At 35.7% G+C, this 15,722-nt stretch overlaps 2 protein-coding genes across 3 annotated transcripts in view; one reads left to right on the forward strand and one right to left on the reverse strand.

The window, feature by feature from the left end:
- Window positions 1–1,099: 1,099 nt before the first annotated feature.
- On the reverse strand, window positions 1,100–8,117 carry LOC112050578 (uncharacterized). The gene is made up of 5 exons (XM_024088870.2): window positions 7,966–8,117; window positions 7,718–7,882; window positions 6,757–6,904; window positions 3,803–5,844; window positions 1,100–3,105 (listed from the first exon to the last, which is right to left on the reverse strand). Exons 1-5 carry the CDS (start codon window positions 7,986–7,988, stop codon window positions 2,946–2,948), a joined length of 2,538 nt encoding a protein of 845 aa, XP_023944638.2. The 5' UTR covers window positions 7,989–8,117; the 3' UTR covers window positions 1,100–2,945.
- A 4,237-nt stretch (window positions 8,118–12,354) lies between these two features.
- Window positions 12,355–15,722, forward strand: part of LOC112053755 (caskin-2) — a 324,648-nt gene continuing 321,280 nt past the window's right edge. The window contains exon 1 of one of the 2 annotated variants that reach the window (XM_052884465.1): window positions 12,355–12,849. Coding sequence is in view for 1 of the 2 variants with exons in the window: in XM_052884464.1 (XP_052740424.1) it covers window positions 13,538–13,553 (16 nt within the window). In the remaining variant the exon portion in view is untranslated. Of the gene's footprint in view, window positions 12,850–13,258; window positions 13,554–15,722 lie in introns of those variants that run through there. The other variant, XM_052884464.1, reaches the window with a different exon arrangement.

Genomic DNA, 15,722 nt, shown 5'->3' on the forward strand with positions numbered 1-15,722 from the left:
GTGAGTGTCATCACTATATTATATAGCGCTAGAAAACACCTAGTTGTAATAAAACATTGGTTGTGCAAGTAAACGATTAGCTAGTAATAAAATTAGATACATTATAGCTGTAGGTACTTTATTGGCCTGCAATTATTGTTATTATTAAATTATATTTTTTAAATTTCTAAAACATGATAATTGGACGCAAAATATATTTCTCAAGTAGGCATTTTGTTTCGTAGCCACGAACAGTATAAAATTATAATTATCAGATTTAGGTTAAGATAGTATTTAAGTATGCACTAAGCCATCCGTCAGTCACATGTTGTAGGTGTCAAGTAAAAAGGACGCTAACGATTTGTCCAATTGTATAAATTATAATAATTGTTATTGCCAGTTTAAAAAGTTGAGCAGAAAGCGTCAAATCATCTACACAATAATTCGTATTTGACAGTATAATTTGGCAAATTTGAAATTGTGTTTAAATGATAATTAATATATAGATAATTTCAGATTCAAGGTAAAATATTGTACATACTCACTCCTTATTATTTAGATGTAAGTAACTAAGTATATTTTCTTTGTACATAAATATTAAACAAAACCCTAATTTAATCCAAAGTTATTTTGATATACAAATTACTAGCGGACGCCCGAGACTTCGTCCGCGTGAAACTCGATGTAAACTTTCAACTACCCCTACCATACCCCCTACCCTACCCCACCCTACCATACCCTACCTTACAATAAAGCTGAAATTGACTACGTTTTAGTTAGAAAACAATGGTATGGGAAAAAGAAAAGGGCTTATTTTTATGGTTTTTCCAGCAATTATTCAAATTTTTCTCGCCGTAAAAACCATCCTAGAACTTCAACAAACATTTTAAAAAAGAATTGACCAAATTGGTCCAGGCGTTGTTGAGTTATGCGCTTACCAACGCATTTTGCGATTAATTTTTACATTATAGATTTATCGGTTCTATAAATTATTTATCGGTTCAACGTCAGCGCACTTTTTATGTGACACGTATGATACCTTTAGAAAAGCTTTAAATATATAATAACTATGTTTATAGACTGTTAAATTAGGGATATAAATTAATAAAAAACTACATAATATTACGACGTACAGTTTTATTTACATTAATTGGTTTTACACATTTAACACAGTTTCTGCCAGAGACTTGAACAGTAAGTATTAATTTACAAAATTTTACAAAAGTTTTCATAAAACAGTGCCAATTCGGACAAAAATGAAAAAAATATAGGTACATAATCTATCAATAAATGGAAATATGAAATAGGTTTAATAAATTTCTATAAAGTTTTCAATGAAATTATGAATAGTATTATTTAAATGTCGTAGTAGTCTTTCAAGTACCTAATCATGAGTAAGAGACTATATTATGTTTTTTTTTTTTTATTCGTTACAAGTTAGCCCTTGACTACAATCTCACCTGATGGTAAGTGATCATGTTGGTTAATTTATATTTTTACACACTGGAACATCGGTCTCCTATTAAAAAGTGGATGCACAATAAGCGACCAAATAACGTCCCAACACAATGAGTGCCAAACACAACTTCTTGGCACTCAATTCAAGTAGTCGCATTTGCAAATTCAACCTTAAACTCGATCCTTAAGGTTAAATTTGCTGTGAATTTGGGATTTTATTGAATATTGAACTAAATTTAAAGCCCTTTAGGTATAATTTCTTAACCAATAATTCTAAAACTGTCAAAGCAAAATTGGCCAGTTTTTAAGTGAAATTTTGTACATGTTTGTGCGTTCTTTTATTATAAGAGACCAATGACTTGTAATCATAAAAAATACACTTTAACGACAACACAAAACGGACCACAACTAATATAACATAAAGCCGTAAATTCAATAACACCATATTAGAGTGATGCGCCGACATGACATCTATCGTGAAGACAAAGTGACATATTGTCGAGCAATAGCGCCGAACAGAGAACATCGCTCTCTCTCTCTCGTTGCAATAAGATAAAAAAGAGTGACATTTTCGTTCAGCTGCTATTGGTCAATTGTCTTTTACTCTTCACGAGAATTCCTGCCACGCATCATAGGCGTACTGACCACAAAAAAACCTCCACCATATTTCGAAAAACAAAGAAACCATTTAGGAGTTCAAGTACTTGAAACGCAAAAGTTATTCTTGTTCTTAAACACTGAAACTAAGAAATTGGCGACCCCTTGCGGCCAATAAACGGAAAATAAAGTGGAAATAACGGAAACCAATAAACGGTTCAACGGAAAAGGCGGAAAGTATTGTTTATTTTCCGCCTTTTGTATATACTGAAGCATAGATTATTTAGGGCTCCCTCACACGGGACACCGGTCACAACCACAAAACGCCGCTACCGGCATATTTCCTGAGGTTTTCATACATTTTATATGGACTCGCCGCACACAGTTGACGCCGGTGGCCGCCACACGCCACAATCGTCGCTGCTCGCTTCTTGTGGCCCGCACCGACCACTAAACGACACGCCACTCGATTATGATACTGCATGTATGGGTTAAAAAAGTAGCACCTATTGACCACAAGTGTCCACCACCGGCCACAAGTGGCTGTCGCGCGCTTCAGCTACTTTTGTGGCCCCTGCTTGCTTGTAGCGGCATTTGTTGCTCGCGTGTGGCCTGTGTGCGGCGACACTGAGAGATAAATTTTTTATAACATCTTTCAGAGCTCTAGTTGAAAATAAAATAAAATGTGTGAAAACCAGACCAGAAAGGCTGCATTGATTGAATAAACAACCTCTTACTAATGCGTATTATTAGGTCCTACAATCAAAAAGAGAATCTGACAACAAATTACAAAACAAAAAATTACTTAAAATTACACAATAAACACATTTTGTGTCACTCTATAATTTTTATATTATATATCTATGTAAACTTTCATATTTATAGTTTTATACTTAATATGTAATATAGAGTTAAGTGTTATTAGATACATACACTGGTAAATCAGTAGGATTAATTTGAACATATGAAATTGAGTCGATTCCGACAATTGCAAACACTATGGTCACATTGTCTGCGTATTTAGTGTGAAGTGCTGCAATTTCTTCTCCAGCTGGTAAGTTTGATGACTCACTGAAATATAGAATACAAAATCTGAGGTTTGTATACCAATAACAAAGTATAGTCAGAGTCAAAAGGCCCATCCCTGGCCCTGGCCTAACCTAAACCTTCCAGCAATTTACTTATATCTAAAAAATCCCCTTTGAAATCTCCAAAGTATACAATAAAATAAAGTTGTTACAACAGTGATAGCATATATAAAAGGTTATTTGATGATTTGAGTTCAGTTTTCGTTAGGCAGCGTGAACACCGTCACGATGCCAAACAAACAACTGATATGTTTTATGGTGTAATTATTGATCATAAATAGTTTAGTGTGGGCATGAAGAACATGTTGGGCAGGAAAGGTGAGTTTTAATGCATTCTAATGCAATCCCTTAAGCCTACGAATACATTCAAAGTAACCAAAGTGTCACATCAGTTTCGAAAAGAAATCAAATGTTGGCTCGTCAACTATGCCAGCTTCCATATAAAAAAGTTCGAAGGAAAATATTTTAAATTCCGCTGTTTATTTGTCTATCTCTCATCTCAACAGTCTTGGTGTGGATCATAGGACTTCTGACCACCACAAAACAAGACAGTTAAACATAACTTACATTTCTCTAACACACATTCTCAAATGTAAATTTAGTGAAGCTTACTTTAAAATAAATTAAGTTGTAGTTATTTAATAAATAATTCAATGATAAACAATATCAGAATAACTTACTTGATGCATATAATACGAAAATGCGGCGTAGGACGATTAGATTTTTTAAAATTTTGTACATTTCTATTGTACACATCAAAATCTATAGCTAGATTACATTTATCTGTTACTGATTTATCACTTTTTATAATGCTTAACTTCTTCAGCACAGATTGTAAATCAGCGCAGTCTTCTGGTTTTACAATAGAATCTATTTCCATTTTTGCTCTTCTTGGCATATTATCTTGAAATTCTGCAATAGCTGCTTGGATACTAATAAAAAACGACTTCTTTAGGTCTAACCAATTATCATATTTACATGTTTGTATCTTTATAAAGTCATAAAGGAATTCTTCCCTTCTTATATCTTCAATACTACAAGCATCTTTGGTAACGATTTCAGCTCTACCAAAATCATCTTCTTTTGGCAACCAATCTTTAGTAAAAGCATTTAAAGTTGCTTCACTATACTTCTTATCACTTTCTATTACTATGTTATCAGTATTGTCTAGGTTTATTCCAGTTTGCTGCGAGTTTTGCGTTATAGATACTCGCTTTAGTACATTAAAAGGATTTTTCAACTTTTTCCCACTAACTGATGGCTGGCTTTCTTCTATAATACAATCATTATCTGAATCAGAAGTGTCAAGATCTATTTGATTACGACACACAATCTCATAATCCTCATTTAAATAATAGTCTTCTTTGTATGAATCATTGAACATTTTTATAAGTTTAGAAAACGCTCTTCTATGTTTTCCTGATGACTTGTCTTTATATTCTAGCTCTTTAAGTTTCGAGGCTACAGTTTTTAATTTATTCAAGTTCTCCTCAAATGCAGGATTAGCTTTACGTCTTTTAGTACTAGGTTCTTCGTCATCGTCATCCAGTGTTATGGTATCTTCAATAGTCTCATCAATAAATACATCAAAAGTACTATTTAGGCGCACTTTAGTTTTATATCTTGTATTATAAGTTTGTATTAGCCTTTGGAGAGAATGAATATTTTGTTGATGTGTATTCCCGCTTTGTATTAACTGCTTCAATCTGCCAGCTAGTTTTAATATTCCATCTAATTGATGCTTTTTGGCACCTTTTCTTGACCTTTTTCTATTGTAGTTTCTGTTGTTGATGTAAAAATTTGGTCGCCAAATATAAGATTGAGCTCTAGGGTAAAAATTTAAATTAGGAACAAAGTACCAGTTAGGTAAGAATGGTCTTGGAAATGGATTATTGAAGTTATAATAATTGAATGATGCTCGTCTCCAATAATAAGATGGCCGATATTGAGTGTTTTGTTGTGTTGCAAATCCTGATGTCGCTGGAGGTGTCCAATTAGATTCTGTTCTATTACTAGTGTTCCTTAACCTTCTGATATGGCTTCCATTGACTTCATCATTAACACTGTAAATATTTGATTCAGTTGATAAGGGCCTGGTACTGTTTTGTTTATTTTGTATATCATGGAGATTTACAATGTAAGCAGATTTGGTTAAATTAATTGTATTTGGTAATAGATTTGAAAAAGGTGTTGAAATAGTAGCAATATTCTTGTCTAAAAGATCAGGTATGTTATCAAAATATTTATGTAATTTCTCATTGTTGCATGGTATTAACTGCCTGTTATTTAATGACTGCATTTTTAGGTACATTATTTGTTTCTTGCATTTTGTATGCTCCTGTTTTGTTGGCATACTATTTGTTGAATCCTCATTAATTTCTTGTTTGGTTACTATATTTTCATGTGACATTTTTACAGGGTTCAATTTGGCACTGTCTGCATTCTGCTGATGATTTTCATTATCATTGGCACTATTTGAAGGTTCCATACAAATTTCTTCAGTCTGTGAAACAGCCACTTCATTTTTTTCATCTGGGCTATTTATTTTCTGTGCTTCTTCTTCTGTGACTTCTGGCGTGTTATGTCTGTAAACACGGTAGCCTATGCGGCTTAGGGATGCATATACCTTATATTGAAGAAGCGTAACTTTGTCTCTAAGTAACAAGCTGTAAGCCTGTTGCAGTGATACTTTCACATCATTATGTTTGAGACAAAGATTGTTCTGGAAAGTGATATAAAAGAAATTAATATATCTCTAGAAGTTTAATCCCTGGAAAACCATACTATTACATTCAAAAGTTTAAATTTTCGAGAATTTTGATGGAATGGAAATAGTATTTAGAACATCATTATACATAACACTTTTACACTTTTATGAGGATATTAAATTGATAAGTTAGATAACTAGCTAACTCCAGAAGTTGTGAATTTTCTGAGTGGGTTTTATCTGCACAAAGTTGGTGATTAAAAGAAAACCAGTGTCATTAATGCAATAAAGAAAAAAAACTGTAGTAATATACTTTTTTAATAGTCTTGTATAATTTTTGGCAATAATGTTAAATCTATATTGTTTATTTGACAGCCTTCGTGGCGCAGTGGTATGTGCAGTGAATTTACAAGACAGAGGTCCTGGGTTTGATCCCCAGCTGGGCTGACTGAGGTTCTGATAATTGGTCGAGGTCTGGCTGGTGGGAGACTTCGGCCGTGGCTAGTTACCACCCTACCGGCAAAGACATACCAGCAGGCAATTTAGCATTTCAATACAATGTTGTGTAGAAACCGAAAGGGGTGTGGATTTTTATCCTCCTCCTAACAAGTTACTCCACTTCCATCTTAGATTGATGGTAATCATCACTTACCATCAGGTGAGATTGTACTCAAGGACTGATTGTAGTAATAACTTGTAAAGAAAAAGAAAATCAGATACCAGTGATGATGAGAGTAAAGACCGACAGTTTAACCTACTCTCAGAGGCACTGGGGTTAAACAGCACCAACTTTATTTTAAATTTCTAAGAAGGAAGAAATATAGTCTATCAATGTTCAACCCTGGTATAGAAACCAGGATCTTGTAGTCTGAATCCACATAGGCTTCACCAGACCTATTAAAATTATTATAAAAAAATATTACTCACAATTTCTAATAAAAAAAGTGCTTCCTCAGGTTTTAAATACAATTTCTTTCCAACATTGTGGCCAAAGTACTGCCAGCAGCTTCCCACTTTTTGTGTCACTTCAGCCAACATTAGCTCTTCATTCCATTGTGCATGGCTTAGGACTCCACTAGAAAGAAGTAAATAAATTACAATCTCTACTAGTACTTGCAGATAACATATCACCCACATAGTTCTTGTTTCAGTGAGAATCACCATCATTAGGCATCCACTGCTGGAAATAGGCCTATTTTTGGCTTTTGCAGTCAATGGATGCCACCTTCCAGAGGTGATTGCTCCACTTTGAGTATCATTTGGTTGGGTAAAAAATACAAAATGATTGATTAGAAAAAAGAGAACTATATTACATACCTACTCGATATGTACTGCTTACCAACAAACGAATTAGAAATGAAGTTAGAAAACGATTTATTTTCATCAATATAATAAAGTTAATTATAATTATTTTTATGTGTGCAATGACTAGCGAGTTATATCCTCATTTTTAATTTGTTTGTTGGTAAACAGTCCCATTGAGTAGTATCTGTAGTATAGAATAAACAAAGTTTTGACGGCCTTTGTGGCACAGTGGTATGCGCGGTGGATTTACAAAACAGAGGTCCTGGGTTTAATCCCAGGCTGGGCCAATTGAGATTTTCTTAATTGGTCCAGGTCTGGCTGGTGGGAGGCTTCGGCCGTGGCTAGTTACCACCCTACTGACAAAGACATACCACTAAGCGATTTAGCGTTCCACTACGATGTTGTGTAGAAACCGAAAAGGGGTGTGGATTTTCATCCTCCTCCTAACAAGATATCTTAGACTGCATCATCACTTACCATCAGGTGAGATTGTACTCAAGGACTAACTTATAAAGAATAAAAAAAATAAAGTAATAGGTTATTTTATAAATAACAAATTAACAGTTTGTAAAAAAATAATTACCTCTTATCTATGCGTTGGACTTCAATGAGATGTTTTCTTGCCTCGACAGCAGCTTGTATCTGTTTTTCCTCCAGCCAGGTCTTACTTGGAAAAACATCTTTTAGGCCTAACTCTGGTAAAGTTGCCTCTATTTTAGTGGCACCTTTGGCAACTAATTCGTAGCCCCTTTAAAGATATATAACATTAATTCACAACAATACTATAACTTGAAACATTCTGTGATGTAGTTTCGCAGTTTTTATACTTACGATAGAATTTTCTTGTTAATCATGATTGTGCTATTTTAAGTCCATCTTTCCACTACACATACTACTTTAAATGTCTTTTTTTATTAAATTGAATACGAATTAAAGGCTCAAATTATCCGGCCCGAAAAAAACATGAATTACAATTTGTCAGTGTCAACTGTCAAATGTCAACGTCTTTTACAAAATGTCAGTGATTGTCAGTATGCTGTCAGAGTTGACAGTTGTTACGATTAGATTCTAGCCTTTTCAGGCGTAATTTACATTTATTACGAATTCCAAAATGAAATCAAATAATTATTTAGATTACTTCAATGTGTAAAGCTTATCTGTACTAAATTACTATTATTTTACCACTAGTGAGACATAGAGTACTACATAAAAGAATAGACGTACGTATAAATGAAACTAATAAATTCGCTGTGTGGCAACACCACATTTACTGTCACTCTCACAAAAGATCTGCAAATTTAGAGCAACCAATCAAAATTGATAGTTGTATCAGATTATTAAACTCATAGTGGAAATTCGAATAATTACCAGACGAATTACAATAAATATAATTTATTAAAATGAGATTTACTTGAATTTATTTAAAAATAAATGTAAATCATGAAATCAGCTATCTTAGTTTAGGTACACATAACACAACGACAACATAGTTACTATTTTTATTCATCATCATCATCATCATATCAGCCGATAGACGTCCACTGCAGGACATAGGCCTTTTGTAGGGATTTCTAAACATCACGATACTGAGCCACCTGCATGCAGCGAATCCCTGCGACTCGTTTGATGTCGTCAGTCCACCTGGTGGGGGGTCGGCCAACACTGCGCTTACTAGTGCGGGGTCGCAATTCCAGCACTTTGGGACCCCAACGTCCATCGGCTCTTCGAATTATGTGCCCCGGTATATGATGGTGACTTTGGTTCTTCTGCGGATCTTCTTATTTCTGATTCGATCACGCAGAGATACTCCTAACATAGCTCGTTCCATCGCCCTGCCTTAGTTAAAGAATTAAAAAGCCTTTTAATTCTTTAATTTTAATAATTTATCTGTATCATAAACACAAAAATATTAATAGTAATACTGGCTGTTTTTGGCGCATTTGTCTAAAAAAAAAACAAAATATGCTGGTGTGCGCACTTCGTTATCTGTGCAAAAATTACAAGCGTATCAAAATGTCATTTTATGGAAAACAGGCAAAGATGCAAATTCATTTTAAGAAAGTGTGTTAAGGTATATCCCACCTACTGACCAATTTTCATGAAAATCGATGAAGGTTCAACGAAAACGGAGGTGGAAACTTTTGTTCACTGTACTATATTGTAGCCTAGGAAGACGAATTGGGTAACTTTATAGTTACCTAATTTTTTATTATAGATATAGACAATAATGTCTGTAAAATGATATGTAAATAAACTATAGTTTCTGTAAATAAATAAATAAAATGTCGATCCATGGCGGTGGAGTTCTCCAGCCCTATCTCTTTCGTCCCAACGCAATTATAGCGATACTTCCGGTTGCGCTATTGGTTGGCCTTTGTCTATTTCTCCCCACGAGATATGTCGTTGGTCGCGTGATGCCAGTTGTAGTTATAGTTACAGGCACATGAGGCTGAAACAACAAGCCTCATGTCTCCTCAGGTTGTTCTGTTACAGACGAAGAGTTTCGAGTCCTATATTTAAATATTTAATAAAAAAAATAAGAAACGTACTAGCCGTCCCTACGATTTTAAAAAGTTCCCCACGATTTCTCCAGGATCCCATCACCAGATCCTGATATATTAACAATGGGATCACCTCAAGAGTAGGTATACCGTTTTAAACAAAAAAATAATTATCCAAATCAGTCCAGGAGTCTTCAAGTAATCGTACACACAAAAAAAAACAATCGAATTGAGAACCTCCTTCTTTTTTGAAGTTGGTTACAAATGCACCAAGAGCGATCGCCGAAGGCTAAAAGTTTGTCAGCCCATAACCTTACCACAGGTAAGTAAAGTTCAAAGTGTTTATTAAACGCAAGCTTTTGGGAAAGGCTTGTTATAGTGTTCATGATTATACATAATGATAAAAAAGCTTGGTGTTAAACTGTATTATACGACTGTGTGCTTAGTTTTAAATAAGTTTGTAAAATGGTGGTAAACAAAAAAAAAACCTTGGCTGAGTTTGTTGTGGGCTCTTCTCGGACCAAGGCGCGTTTGGAACCCTCGTAACTTTAGTTTTAAGTTTTCGACTATTATTACCACCATTAGATTAAATTAAATAATGACATAATCTTGACCTTTCAAAAGTGCTTGTAAACTAAGCCTAATTGAAATAAATGGATTTTGACTTTTACTTTAGTACCATATCTAATTGTAGAGTTTGAACCGTGGTGTCTTTCGGTGGTTTCAAAGGTCCAAAATCCCCAATTTTCCAGCACAAAAGTATGATTAGGATTTATGTGCATTTACGAGTAATGCACTGCATTACTCGTAAATGCATACTTCCTACTAATATTATAAACGCGAAAGTTGTTTGGATGTTTGTTACTCTTTAACGCCGCTACTACTGAAGCGATTTGGCTGAAATTTGGAATGGAAATAGATTTTACTCTGGATTAAAACATAGGCTACTTTTTATCCCAAAAAATCCATGGTTTCCCGAGATTTGCGAAAACTGATGATTTTGATGATATGTATGTTTGTTACTCTTTCACGCCTCGACTACTGAACTGAATTAGCTGAAATTTGGTATTGAGATATATTATAGCATGGATTAACACATAGGCTACTTTTTATAACGGAAAAATCTATGATTCCCGAGGAATTTGTGAAAAACTAAATTCCATGCGCGAAGTCGCAGGCGTCCACTAGTAATTTTATAAACGCGAAAGTAGGTATGTCTGCAAATCTGTCTGTTACCTTTGTATAAAACCTATTTATATGTATAAAATTTATTATAGTGTTAAGTAGGACCTTGTAGCAGAACATTGGCTACTATTTATTCCGGAAAATCCATGGTTACCGCGGAGCCGTGATAGCCTAGTGGATATGACCTCTGCCTCCGATTTTGGAGGTTGTGGGTTCGAATCCGGTCCGGGGCATGCACTTCCAACTTTTCAGTTATGTGCATTTTAAGAAATTAAATATCACGTGTCTCAAACGGTGAAGGAAAACATCGAGAGGAAACCTGCATACCAGAGAATTTCCTTAATTCACTGCGTGTGTGAAGTCTGCCAATCCGCATTGGGCCAGCGTGGTGGACTATTGTCCTAACCCCTCTCATTCTGACAGGAGACTCGAGCACAGCAGTGAGCCGAATATGGGTTGATAACGAACCACGGATAATGTAAAAAAAATGAATTTAAATCAAACGGATATGCAAGCGTCCGCTAGTTTATTAAATTTGAAATAGCAATAAGATATTTCAGTTGCGCTACTAGTATTTCCTGAATAATGTTAATATACTCTATACCTCTAATTTAATATTAATTTAGTTTCAATTTGCAAAAATTAAGACGTACGCTGCACCATTATTACAGTTTCGCTTGAACTGAAAACATTGTTAGCACAATCTAATTGCGAAGCGTTCCAGCGAGACGTGAACTCAATTTCCACTATTTGCTATCTTTGTATCAAGTCTCCATCTGAACACTGAAACAATTAACCCTGTTGTATTCGTCGCCCGCCTAGACAGTGCAAATAGCACGTTCGTAGAGTCAAGTTCGACGACTTTTCAATTCAGCCGGCTAATAATTGTAGCGTAAGCTCAGAGTAAGCTACGTCGCGTAGTAGCTACGTTTAACGTAGCGGTAGCTTTCCCGGCTATCGATTAGTCTTCGTCCGGCCCGAAGTTACCCGAAAACAGCCGAGCGCGCCGACGTCACCCGAGCCGTGCCATACACGGCGGAAGCAATGAAATGTACAAAAGGATATGAACCGGAAAAGTTGTCGCTCTCCTTTTTCTACGCGTCTTATGTCGTGTCCCTTCTAAAAGACTTCCCCTGCTGGGTTTTCTTTTCATCCCTTTCGCCTGAGGGTAGCGTGGAATGAAAATTATAGGTTAGGGATATATCACTGTCTGTTTTGTGTCAATAACCGTCTAACAAATAATTTGCATAATTTCAGACTGGATTCATAAATCAGTAATAGTTTATTGAAAATTTTTCAATTATCATTCCATTTTGTATATAACTATTTTTACTATCAGCGTATCATAGCTTATTCGTATGTGAAGGCTACTTAAAATGTATACGGTTTTTAGTAGCGACTGTAGTCGGCGAGGGCCGGAGGCAATTTAACGTATTGTAATACAGCTACAACTTCGCACGAGCACGCCCCCGCGTCTCTACATCTTGGCCGTCTTACCTCAACTCAAAGTTACGTTACTGAATAGTCGTCCGTAAACGCAGGCGAAAGCCGGCCGGTTTAATCTTTTAATTTGAAAATTTCGATTCACGACAGCGGGCCCCGTTGACGCCGCCGATCGAATGCCGAGGGGATGGGAGCGCCCCCCATACGTTTTTATTTATGGTATATTTTGACGTGCGCTCCCGTTGCTAACTTCAAGTCGCCTGGATAATGGGGTGATGGGTTGTGTTATCGGTTGATTTTCATAGTGAACTGTTACCGTGTACTGAAATTTATGAATGCATGTGGAAAACCCACAAGCACAATCGCAAGGCGATGTTCTATAAGTGATATTTTTCCTTGGTGGAAAACCGGCGTGGTGTTTGACACTAATTTACGCTGAATGCAGCGGTTGTATCGGTTTGTATGGTTAAATGGTGTATACAATTGGAATTGTAATTGACTATAGTGCAGTTCTTTTATTCTTACACACTGGTAAAAGTAAAAACCTGTGAAACAAGTTTGCAATTTGCTCGGAGTCACGTGTGAGGTAAGTTCAATGCATATTATTTCATTTAATTTTATTTTGAATATTAAAAATAATCTGTCAACAAACGATTTTAATAGTTAAAACATTTTTACGCCAAAGTAGCCTAAGTACAAAAAATAGTTTTTCTGACTCGGTTCATTGGCCTACTATTTTAATAGCAGCACGATATTTATTGCACTCTGCATAATGGTCTGCAAACTTCGTCAGTGCATTTTAAAATAATCTAGTTAAATATTTTTTATTAAAAACAGATTTTATTTTTGTAGTAAAGCTAATTAATGTGATAATTACTGTATTGTAAACATAAACGGCTGGTGTTTTTCACCAGCGCCATCTATTGGCAGCGCTGCGCAGTTTTAGTTCGCGCCGCCGCCACCGCGCACAGCGCCAACGTGTCAGCCGGCGGCACGCCTGCAGTCACGCGGCGTTGACGCGCGTCGCAACATGGTTGCGTGGGTGTAGATCGTTCAAGTGATTAACTATTCTTGTTTTCTTCCCTATCTACACTACTAGTAGTGTTTTCATTGGATCCGCTGTTTATCAACGACCTGGATCTGATTGCGGAATGCTTCGACTGAGTGTGCAGTGAAATACATGAAAGTGTTGTATGTGTGTGTGTTTTGTTGTTGCCGCTACCGACGGGGCCGGGGGCTGGATTTTGGCGGTGCATTGAAGGTCTAGGGCCGACATGAGAAAAATAAACGGTAGGCACGCATTTAAATATTATAACGATTATAATAAAGTAAATAACGTTTGTCGTAAATTGATAAGGCAAGTAACTATAACCGGGAGATAAAAACCCGTGTGAAAAAGTGACCGCAACAGTTTGAGATAAGAGCAAAAAAGTAGTTGCAATCGAAGATCGAACTTAGAACGTAGCAAATAAAACCGATAACATTTGAAATTTATGTGTTATATGATAACCTTACGCAAAGTTGTCCAGTTCACTGATATCACCAAATACTTGCCTACATTTAATAATTTCTGTAATTCCTATTAGAATTCAATTATAACAAATCATTAGAAAAGTTCCAGACGACGCAAGGTTTTGTAGTAAACATGGTTTTCTATTAGGAAGCTTTATTGCTGGCAAAATGGAACCGTGACGGAGAAACTTGTTTCTTATTTAAACTAACAATAAGTGGGCCTCAATAAAATGTTATTACTTGCACACATCTCGAAATGGCGTTGCCCGAATGAGGATCGACCGAAATCATTAAGCGTAGCAGATCCCATACAAATGGTCTATAAACGTAATCCGACAATGTTCGATGGGCTGAGTCGAGACGTGTTATGAAACAGACTATCGGGTCACGAACGGAAAGAATTGGAGGATTTCATTTTCCCAACAATCATAACTGTTCCTTATTCTTTTAGTCGTCAGATCTGCCATGAAGCACAAATAAGTTGAGGTAAATTGGTAAGACTGCAATGTTATAATAGAGACAAAGAATTTATATATGTAAATGATATTCAGCGTCACTATCAACCGTCCAAGGTTAACACGTATTCCACCACAGAAATACGAGACGCGGTAGAAATGCAGTAATTTTATAAAGCTGTCTATCTACTAGAGACAACTCTGGTAGCAAGGTGAATTCGCAATCTGGGAATGGTATGATGATATGACTGCAACAAAGCTAAAAACTGAGAAATTTGAGGTTGAAGGCTATTGTACAAATTGCACAGCAATAAAATCTGAGTAACAAAAATATTTCTCAATCGCATCCTGGTCGTATACATATATATCCTGAACTTCAGCTAATAAAACTTCTAGATGATTTGTACTTTCAAACCTATGCTTAACTTAATTGTCACTTTAAAGCAAACAACATCAGATTCAAACGCATTCTGATTAACGCATCCTCTTATACTCTGATAGAAAGACGCATCAATGGTCGTTATGCGTACATCATCCAGATGCACGAGATTATCTTCCAGTAATTCGCATGATACTAAAACACGTTGGGAGGTCGTTATTACCAGCGACATACGGAAGATTTATTGTTTAATGATTGCGAGTGACACGGCACAACGCAGAACACCTATTTGTTTTAATAACATGCCCGAATGAAGATGCATACCCGGCGCCAGCTGATGCAAACAAGTCTCATTTCGCGACGCCGTAGAAGATAAGTTTGATATTCAGGCAGATATCAAATTAACTATTGCTCGTAATAGTTAATTATAAGTTTTAATGATACATACGACATCAAATTCCCCTTCGGAGTTTTGGTGATCAAATTTTTAGTGTCTCTGTTATTGCTCGTAAGCATTAAAAAATGTTATTCACATCCATGGATAAATTATACATATAAATAATAAAGATTCCAAAAATAGATGAAGTTTTAGTAAAGTTCCTATGATTGTAAATAATTCAATGATAATCTTGCGCATTGTAATGCAAAGAAAGGAACATTCAACGCAGCTGTCGATAATTAATACAGTTGAAAGGATGTTTCTTTGTCGAGAGACGGATAGAAATTCTACTTGTCTAAAAGTCGATGGCATTCTTCAAAGTTCAATGGTCGACGCTTAGTTAATATGCCTGCACGTAGCTGCAGAAAATCAAATAAACAGTCGCTTTCATCTCCGGTTTATCGGCGATGCACTTCGTAGCCTTGCACTTTACCGTGTGTTGAACACAACTGTTCATTCCCGCGACCATTACTCAAGCCACCGAGGTTGTCGACTTAATTCATTATCGATCCTGCATACCGATAAAAAACTGCTATGCATATACTGTTAAGCTCCACCGTTTTATAAAAGCGATTTCGCTACCGATTAAAACGAATTAATTTGAATTCAATTTTACTGTTTACTCACCCATAGAGTTAATGAATTCAACGTTATTAAAGTTTAATCAAGATAAA

Source organism: Bicyclus anynana, chromosome 11, assembly GCF_947172395.1.
Source record: "Bicyclus anynana chromosome 11, ilBicAnyn1.1, whole genome shotgun sequence".
NCBI classification, from domain to species: domain Eukaryota; kingdom Metazoa; phylum Arthropoda; class Insecta; order Lepidoptera; family Nymphalidae; genus Bicyclus; species Bicyclus anynana.

Excerpts from the sequence above, each read along its gene's own strand:
- LOC112050578 (XM_024088870.2), bottom strand. The coding sequence starts at position 7,988 with ATGATTAACAAGAAAATTCTATC. Across the intron at positions 6,905-7,717 it reads GTCCAACGCATAGATAAGAG|TGGAGTCCTAAGCCATGCAC; the intron begins GTAATTATTTTT and ends ACTTCTTTCTAG. Across the intron at positions 5,845-6,756 it reads CACTTTTTTTATTAGAAATT|AACAATCTTTGTCTCAAACA; the intron begins GTGAGTAATATT and ends ATCACTTTCCAG.